General features: G+C 39.3%; 1 protein-coding gene across 1 annotated transcript; it reads left to right on the plus strand.

Moving 5' to 3' along the window:
- The first annotated feature begins 3,304 nt into the window (after window positions 1-3,304).
- LOC131882295 (uncharacterized) lies at window positions 3,305-9,387 on the plus strand. The gene is made up of 4 exons (XM_059229397.1): window positions 3,305-3,751; window positions 7,463-7,756; window positions 7,826-8,032; window positions 9,016-9,387. Exons 1-4 carry the CDS (start codon window positions 3,595-3,597, stop codon window positions 9,246-9,248), a joined length of 891 nt encoding a protein of 296 aa, XP_059085380.1. The 5' UTR covers window positions 3,305-3,594; the 3' UTR covers window positions 9,249-9,387.

A 9,387-nucleotide genomic window follows, 5' to 3' on the forward strand; every position in this document is an offset into this window, starting at 1 on the left:
TTTTCCAGTCTTGAGGCACATAGCCGGTAATTAGCGACAAGTTAATCAAGTGAGTCAGTGGATCTGCAATCGCGTCTCTCACCTCCTTTACCACAGAATTTGATAATCCATCAAAGCTCGAACTAGACTTGTTTGGTAAATTTGCTAAGATGCGCAGAACTTCGTACCTAGTCACAACTCTAAAGTAGTAATTTCTTTGACTTGGTCGGCTTTTATAAATTGTAGAGCTTTCGGCTGGTTCGCTTTGTTCACATGATAGGTGTTTGCCATTTCGCCTAACTATTTTCGAAGTGAGAAATGCTTCTTGTGGATTTACCCCTTCGTCGCTCAGATCATTATCAATTAGCAATTTTTATGGGGTCTTTGGGTGTAACCCGTACATTTATTCATCTCAAAATACATCTAGTTGCTCTGTTACCGATATTGCCAGTGTTTTTGTTGTTGTTGTCTGGGGGCAATGTAACTTGAGCTGATGCCTTTTTTGTTTTGATTTAAGAGGGCTCGTCGGACACAACCGCAACCTCACCCATTCCAATTTTGTTTCATGTCAAATCGCCATAACTCCATGGAATGTTCATGATTAATCGAACTATTTTCGAAGTGAGAAATGCTTCTTGTGGATGAGCTCTCTATCAAGCTAAGTAAGGGGATTGATACCAAATATGGCTCGGCCAAAGTACATTTTCCTTTGGAATTAGTCTTTGATATGACGTGGTTTTTAAAGCCGTCGAAGTAAAAAAAAGAAAAAATCGGTAGATTTTTACTTAAAACTACACGTTAAATGCGACGGATTAAGAGAACGGTCGTCTTTGACACAACATTTTTTTAGAGATATTGATCTTACCCATCAGAATTGCAGGTAATTGAAAAGGATTTATCAAATACCATTAAATGGTTGATATCCTAATCCGGCAATGGTACACTTGTTAAGCTCGTACTTGGAATGTTAAATCCAATACTAATTCATAACACTTGTGCGGTTCAGAGCTATTGGTAGACAAAATTATTCCTTGCGAGGTTATTTTCAGGGGACGGTGTCTAACACAATGCATAAGATTCAACGAGGAGCATTTACCAGTATTGAATTTTTGATCGTCGAAAACCTTTCAAATAAGTGAGGTTAATCTAGCTTTTTTGCTTTTTTTCATCTTTTTTTGCGGACTTCTTTACCGGAATGCCCAACAACTCAACTAAATCATCATGCTTAAATTTATAATCATTTGATATCTGATCCAATTAGGAGTTAGAGTTAGTCGATCTACCTAGCCCTTGATTGTGTGGTTGAAACCTTGAAAAATATTATACTTTACATAGTGTTAGTATATAGAATGTATTTTATAAAACTCTTAATTCCATCCACGATTGAGAAAGACAGAAAGCCCCAAAATACATGGCAAATCTGAAAGCAGGATTGGCCCAATCATGTTTTGACCGGATATATGCAATGTTAAATATTTTTGATAAATATGTTAAATATACAAGAGGGAGGTGCAAGGTCGAATTAAAGACAACCTCCGCAAGAAACCTTCATTTGTTGGATGATTATTGCTTATACCTCTGCGAAGCAATGTCAAAATTAATTTAGCAAAATATACATAGTCAGGGGCAGACTTTTGGACTCATTTGGATTCAAGGGTGTCTTCATAACTTAGTTTGAACTTGCATCACGAATACCTTACCCATTATTATTGACTTGGGTAATTCCAAAGGCAATTATTCCATGTCCTCTTTGAAATTCTGTTCAAAATGGAACCTATGACATGGTAAGGTAGGCAAATTTTGTCCACGTTTTTTCTCCTAAATTCCCGTTGCGATATGTACTTTGTCGTCGGCTAAGTTATTGGAGCTGGAGGGAATGCACTTTCAAGTTCTAATTTTAGTAAGATGACACGTGATAATAGATGGCTTTGTAACAGGTGGGCTTGAAATCTGAATCCTGAAATCCCCAAGAATTATGGTGTTTCAATCTTGCTCGCCGAGTCTGGTCTTAAAATTTCAGGGAGTTTGATTCAAACCACTTGGCATCTGACCAATGGCCAAGATATATTACTGCCTTCAGGCAATCATACCGAATACCAACATCATGTATTGCGTCCTATTTGAGATCATACAAATTCATATGGCATCCCTGATGCCCAAAACTCCCAACCTTCATTACCTCTCTTTGACAAGCGGATCAGTTGGATTCACTCCATATGGACAAGGCTCTTTTGGGGTCACTTTTGTCGCTTCAGGCTCAAGTTTGATGTGATTCTGAGAGGTAAGGAGTCACCAGAACGAAATGAGTATTGTCCATTTTAATCATTGAACTAATCAGTGAGATTATTTAGAGCTTGGGAGATCATGAACGTCAGGTAATTGGAAGATCGGTGTGCCGGCCTGAGGCCTCTTTCGGCCATGAACCTCTGACGGGAAGCGAAATGGGTCGACGAATTACAGTCCAAACACTCGAGTACTTTAATGATCAGTGATTACGAGTTTGATCACGACTGGATGGCAAATGGTGTGGAAAAATGTTTATTCGGTTTGTACATTCTATACGATTCTGCTACGTCAGAATGCCAGAATATGAATATTTTAGAACTTCTGAATTGAATTGGAGCATTTTCTTTTATTGAATTTGTCGGGGTTTTATGGCTTGTGAGCCCCAATCGTTCGTTTAGGAATACATTATTCATTCACTGGTTGTGGATTATGAGATGTAAAACCAACATTTTGTCTATCCAAAACTTGAATTGATGCATAAAGAATAAGGTCAGAGATGGTTGGCCACTTTTGTCAGCCAAAGATGTCTTTGTATTTGACTTGTTCATGAAATAATATTCTAGATGACGCCAGTAAGCAAGAGATCCCAACAATAGTCCATATGCAACGCCCCCTGGCGGCTAACACCCATTTCAACAATCGGTCGCATTCCAAAGATCATCCAAGTCTATGAAAGTCCATGAAACGTCCAATTCAACCGTCACCGGAGGTTGCTGATTTTGCCGTGTAAGTTATCTACAGCCTTGGAGATGTTGAATTAACATATCTTGCACAGGAACTCTTAAATCTCTTTTCAATGCTCGTACTTTGCCCTTTTTGACCCACATATCTTTCACTTACTGACCCATTACGCTCAGCAAAATCCAGCATCCCTGGTTCTCGAATCACCCCTCTTCTCTATGTTTTCCGAGACAGGCTTAGAGATCTGGACAATGTAGCACCAAACACCAAAGCTCAATAGATTCCCTCTACATCTTGACGTATGACTGAAGCGAGCCTGTATCCCAACCTAGCCCACATTTTTGCTCGGCGAGACTTTTCACCAAAACAAAAGCCACTCGGCAATCGTTTGGCCATCGTACAGTGTTGGAGGCAAAGCACGGTACAGTCTGTCGTCTGTACGTTGCCGCACAGTCCTTTCACTCGTCCAAGATACACACCTCAAACGTTTTTGTCTCTCTGAACTGGCTTCTTTCTGGCAAACATTCCTGCAACGGCGAGCAACTTGGCAATACAATCAATAAAAACTTGCCAGTATCAATCTTGTACCTGAGGTCTTAGGGAATCGGCCTTTCTTGGATCATTATCTGCAATACTGTGGGAACCAATATGACGACTGTGATCAAATTTGTGCCTGCCACCAAAACCGGTCCCTTTAGCCGGCTCATAGGATCACTGGATTTCAAGGGACAAGGAACGAAACACCCTTTAGAGGTCTTGGATCCATTTGTTCTCTGCGATGATTCGGGCTCCATCCAAGGCAAAGGTGAGACGGGGTTGAGGGAAAATGGTTAGACATGTGCATTTTTGAGTAGCTATGGGCTCTTTTTGGGCTTTGTTTTTGAGGCATGCTGAATGTTGCTTGAGTTGCCCCATCAGAAACGATATGAAAGGTTTGGTGAGAGTACTTTTTGTTTCGGATAAGCAATATCATTTGTTATTGGAGAGTGTACCATTTGAGGTTGCCTCCGAGGGAGGGATTCGAACACACGCCCTCTGAGGAAGCATGTCGTGCCTCTATCGGGTACATTAGACCAATCAGCTATCATAATCTGATTGGTCGATTGGTTCCTTAATTCTTATATAATCAAATAATTAAACCGTATAATAACAGGTTTTCTGTAATTTTCAATTGCGGCTGATTGATAATTGCGCCATCTACAATGGGAAGCTATAATCAAAGAGCTCTTTAGCTGCTACAAATACGTTCTAAAAACTGGTTTGTCTGGCTTTCTCGACAAGCATACTGCATACTTTTAATTTAAAAAAAAAATTCTCAGTCATATTTTCCCCCTTCCCATTTTTTTTTTCAAAGTTCATTTTCTAGTCTTTATTACTGTGAATTCACTTTCCAAGTAACCAAATTATTTCCTGACCATTTCTTATTTTATCTAGGTTTATTTATTAATTACATATTTACTTTTAAACACATTTTAGGCAAGGACATCACAGATAGAGGCAAAACAGATCTGTTGTTCATTCTATGTAATATGCTTTAAAACGCTTACTTTCTACGTCAGGTTCGTCAAGCCCATACCACAGGGTGTCATGTATTGATGTGCCTTTTAGAAATATTGTTTCATTTAAATAAAAACGATTGATACAGAACTAATTTGATTTTTTAGGAGGAGTTTGGAACCTCTACTTGATCATCAAGACAAAATTGGTTCGAATCATTTTCTTTTGGATTATATTTATCATCCTATTTAAAAGTTGCACAAATTTGTCTTGCCATGAATAGGAAAGGAGTGCTAATTGGACACATCTAACCAAGCCATTGGCCACCACCTTGCCAAAGTGTACATATATGAATGTGGTTTTTAAGATGCATGTATATCGTCTCAGGAGACGTAACTACCAAATAATGTGAATTTAAGGCCATTTTTGGTTGGATTGGTACCTGTTACCAAGAATTTTGGTCATTTTGAGGTTTTTATTCTCCCACTCTTGCGTGTCTTGTGTCCAGCCCACTCATGCTTGTTTGAACTTGTCAATACATCATGTAACGGTCATGAAAACACATGAGTGTGGGAATCCACCAGTCAGCTGATTGATTGATTTGCTGCAGATGATTTTCCAAATTGCGCTCCAAAGGCTGCATCAATATCCTTGACTTTGGTCACGCATGGAAATTTAGCTGAATTTTAATTAAGGACATTGAAGTTTATTGTATGGAAATTGCAATATATTTTTGGTTTTATGGTTGAGTAAAGTCTCCAAATTCATCCAAAACTTTAATTAATGATCCATCAAACACTTCAGGTCTTATGAGACGAAACGTCAAATTTCTGAGGGGGGTTCTAATTTCTTGTCACCCTGCTGATTATTGCTTAGACTTAAAACATGACATGTATTGAACAAAAAAAGTATTGACCTACATTAAACGTTCTTACTAGATTTTTAAATAATACTCATATGCAATTTGAACCAACGCAAAAGCAAATGCTGACCAGGGGGAATGACTTCATGGTCTTCAAGAAATTCACCAAGCTTATGCATAATTTGCCTCTCAAACACCCAAGGCAGTAGAAACAAAATTGCCAGCAACGGAATTAATGTGACCAAAAGCGGCCTTAATTTTATTACTCTCCTCAAAATTAATGGAAACTTGAAGCTTTTGGGTTAAGGAGGAGTAGTGGTGTAGTGGGTGGAGAATTGTTGTAATAGTTAGCCCAGTTTCCCCAGTTCGACTCTCTTCCCCGACCTATCTCAAGGAAACTCTTACACGCTAACCACACTTACTGACGGAGAACCAAACTGATACGGACTAGAACACTGCCTATCGGAACTATACACGGATGATGTGATTGCTAACTTCGCTGGCCGGGCGAGAATCCCCCCTTCTTTCCATTAAGATTTCTTTGTTATTGTTGTGTCTGTCCGCCAATTGGTAACAATCACTTAGTTGCAAAAATGATCTTCCAAGTTTGCAATTCACATTTCAACTTATACATATTATTTGAGGGCTTCTATCTTTGCACAAAGTTTTGCTCCAAAGGCTGCATTCATTTGATATTTCGAGGCAAACCTATCCATTTTATTTGTCAGTCATAATGAAAAATATAATCGTGGTGAGGTGATGGTTTTAAAATATTTGTAATTTCTATAGTGAAATTGGGATGGATACACGAAAAGAATCAAGTGGCACACGCAAGTCAGAAGACATAAGTATTGATGGCACAGCCCCAAAAAAAAGAAACTAGTATACTATAAAAGAAATTGGTACCCTAGCACACGCCAATCAGCTTTCAAAAATGTGGCATAATGTAAAAAGTGTCACACACCAGGAAAAACGAGTCCGAACTCGAGTCCGAGTGTTCTGAACTCCATTCTTTTTGAAAGGAGTTGAGTCCGGACTCGTCAAAAAACATTGATTTATCTTTAAGAATTTCGCAAGACGGGTCTTCTTTTATCACCTGACTCTACTAAAAGACTCGAGTCCTCTACCGAGCTCGAGTCTTTCGCCTTACCCCATACCGGACTCGGGGAGTCCGGCAAAAAGTCAAAGGACTCGCCCCAGCACTAGTTAGTATGCCACCGTGTTTTTCGGTGAGTTACTCCACGGACTTCTAGAAATATGGACTGTGAACGGGATGCCCGCCCAATCAGCCTGCTCTTGGTCATAGCAACGCAGAGCAACTTTTCGAAATAATGTAATAAAATAAGATACTTAGATCTTTTCAATCGAAGGCAAGTCATTTTTATACTCTCCTCTTGCAAATTGGCTTGCTTCAAAGTTATGATGTCAATAGTTCATGTAGCCGACCAAGAGCAGGCCGAAAATTTGAATTTTATTAGCGATTACAACATAGCTTTGACCATGTCTCCTGACTACCACAAGCATAGTTTTAGGCTAAATATTGGTGAAGTTCACCAATTCGACACGATGTTGTGATCTTTTGAAGTGCTTACTTTCAAGTATAAGTATATTACCGTTTGCAGACCACATCTCTAGAAGTCCGTGGTTACTCAAAAATCTTTGGTGTGACGTTTTCTGTTTTTCGAATGTCGAATTCTATCTCACTCATTTAGATTTTTGGAATGGCGACTGGAACGAGTAATGTCTTTACTTTTTTACGAGGCATGAGTGTGTAATGAATCAATCTCTGTAGACAAATGGAACTGCAATCCTTTCCTTTTATTAAAAAGCGACTAAATCCCTTAAAAACCATCAACGCAATTCAAAGTTAGATATATCGGCCTTGACCAATAGCTGGGAAGTTATTTAAAAATTGGAAGAACATAAGCTAACTTCAAATAAGAGGAAAATTTACGTATCAAGTACGAGAAAACAGGATCCTAGCAGGAAAAATGGTTTGCTTTAAAGTAAAAGGTAACGCTGAGCGATAACGAGTTACCAAAAGTATTAGTTCTAGATAAATTTCATGCCATTGGTTTGTAAAATGCGCTTCGAAAGGTGAAATCATGACAAATACTCTCATGTGAATTCAGTCCTGAAATGTAATCTAAATTGCAGGAAAACCTCCCTTTGGACTTCATCCTCACTATGGGCTGATTGCCATTTCTTCAGTATTAGAGGGCGCCTTCTCCGATGAGGACAACATTAACGGGCTCTCCGGAGAGTTCAACGAAGCCGGAAGTGTCTATGCGGTCTCGGCCGGCCAAGGGCTGTGTCACTCCGAGGTCACTCAGGTTGATGGACCAAGTCGCTTAATTCAAACGATCGTTAAGATCCCTCAAGACAAACTTGAGTTCCACCCTGAAATCTCAAAAGTGAAGGCCGCTGACGTACCCAAAATCCAGCTTCCAGGTTTGAATCAGTTCAAGATATGTTCTAGACACAAACAAGGTGATGAATGATAATGTCATTTCATTATAGGTGGATATTTTTCCCTCCTGGTTGGTAAACTGGACATCTACCAATCCCCCATCTGCCTTAAAGCCATGCCAAGATTCATTCTTGGACGGTTGTTCGTGGAACCAAAGACAGTTTGCTCACTCCCAATGGATTCAGACCTTGAACACGGTTTTGCCTATGTCCTCAAAGGAAACGGCGGAAAAATTGCTGGAGAAAATATTGTTTCAGGTAAAAATGGACGAAATGTAGAAGCTACAGATAATTGTGCGGTTTTTTAATAACAGCCCAATAAAAGTACAGTAATTCCATTTTACATGCTTGTCCAAGCAAATAGCATTATGTTGTTGAGCCAATTTGATAGTGCTTTTACCGAATTACACCAAATATGTTCATTTTGTTGGGTTTAGTAACACAACTCATTCAAAATCACCCGATTATTGAAAATTCAATAGGCGGACGGTGCGAGTTGGCTGTGTTGTTTGTCTTAGTTCTCCCTCCCTTAAAGGCCCAAAATCAGGGTGCCGGACTACATTTTTCCTCGAATTTTCTTGACTTGACATGCCCTATGGTGGGGCGGTCACATGATGGAGTCACCTGAACCCCAAAGATGTTTGCAAATTAACCAAGAGTCATTCGGCAACGGGACAAAAATAATGTTATGTCCGACCGTAAGCATTTTCGGGTGCCAACTCACCCATAAATGCACTTCTTTTGATACAGCTTACGCTGCTCTTGCAACTGTAACTAATAGTTAATGGTTTAAAGCCATTATTTCAGTGTTTATACTGTAGTGCACATCCGAATTCTAAGTTTTAGGGGGGGGCTTCCTTACCGCTACTAGAGGAGGGATCCCGCCAGTTCAAGACGAACAACGTATTCATTTTGCTTAATTTTATTTTCATTTAGTATTTGATCTCCCAACGAATTAGAGTTGGCAGATCTGGCTAGCCCTTTGAATATAGGGTTGGTCAGGAATTTGGAACAAAAAAAGTCCAAACCTAACCTAAAGGATGCTACTAAATCAACACCTACATACTCCCTACAAATATAAATTCGATTTTAAAAGTTAAATTATTCAATGGAATAACTTTTGAGAACCAGTGAAAGTCATAAATGTGCAAGACTATGTTTGCAATCCTTGTCCTTTCCTGCTAACACAAGCTTCGCCCTTAAAAATTGTGAAAGTCATGATTGGTTTCATCTTTTTACAGATCCTGGTGTGTACCTGTTTGAAAATAGTTCCGGTCTCTTAAGCGTGGAAAATTCCGACTCGAGCTCGATTTTGGAACTTTTTGTGGGCGCCGCTCTGAAGTTGAATGAGCCGTGGGTGAAATTGCTCGGTCACAATGGTTTCATCATTGCTGAGAATGAAGAAAAAGCCCAATCCGTCATGGCTAAGGTTGATAACGCAGGTGTCAAGAACTTCAATTATAAGACCTTGTGATTTGACAAGTTTCGAGATTGCCGAAGCAAAAAAGTGATTGGCCATCCTTCGATAATCTTTGCACAATCAATTGAACAGGACCTAATATCATTTTCCTTGTGGAAGATCGAATTGAATTAAACTCAATCACAATACAAAA

This window comes from Tigriopus californicus, chromosome 6, assembly GCF_007210705.1.
Source record: "Tigriopus californicus strain San Diego chromosome 6, Tcal_SD_v2.1, whole genome shotgun sequence".
Taxonomy (NCBI): domain Eukaryota; kingdom Metazoa; phylum Arthropoda; class Copepoda; order Harpacticoida; family Harpacticidae; genus Tigriopus; species Tigriopus californicus.

Coding starts and splice junctions, on each gene's coding strand:
- LOC131882295 (XM_059229397.1), top strand. CDS start 3,595: ATGACGACTGTGATCAAATTTGTGCCTGCCACCAAAACCGGTCCCTTT. Junction 3,752..7,462: donor GGGCTCCATCCAAGGCAAAG/GTGAGACGGGGT, acceptor TCTAAATTGCAG/GAAAACCTCCCTTTGGACTT. Junction 8,033..9,015: donor TGGAGAAAATATTGTTTCAG/GTAAAAATGGAC, acceptor ATCTTTTTACAG/ATCCTGGTGTGTACCTGTTT.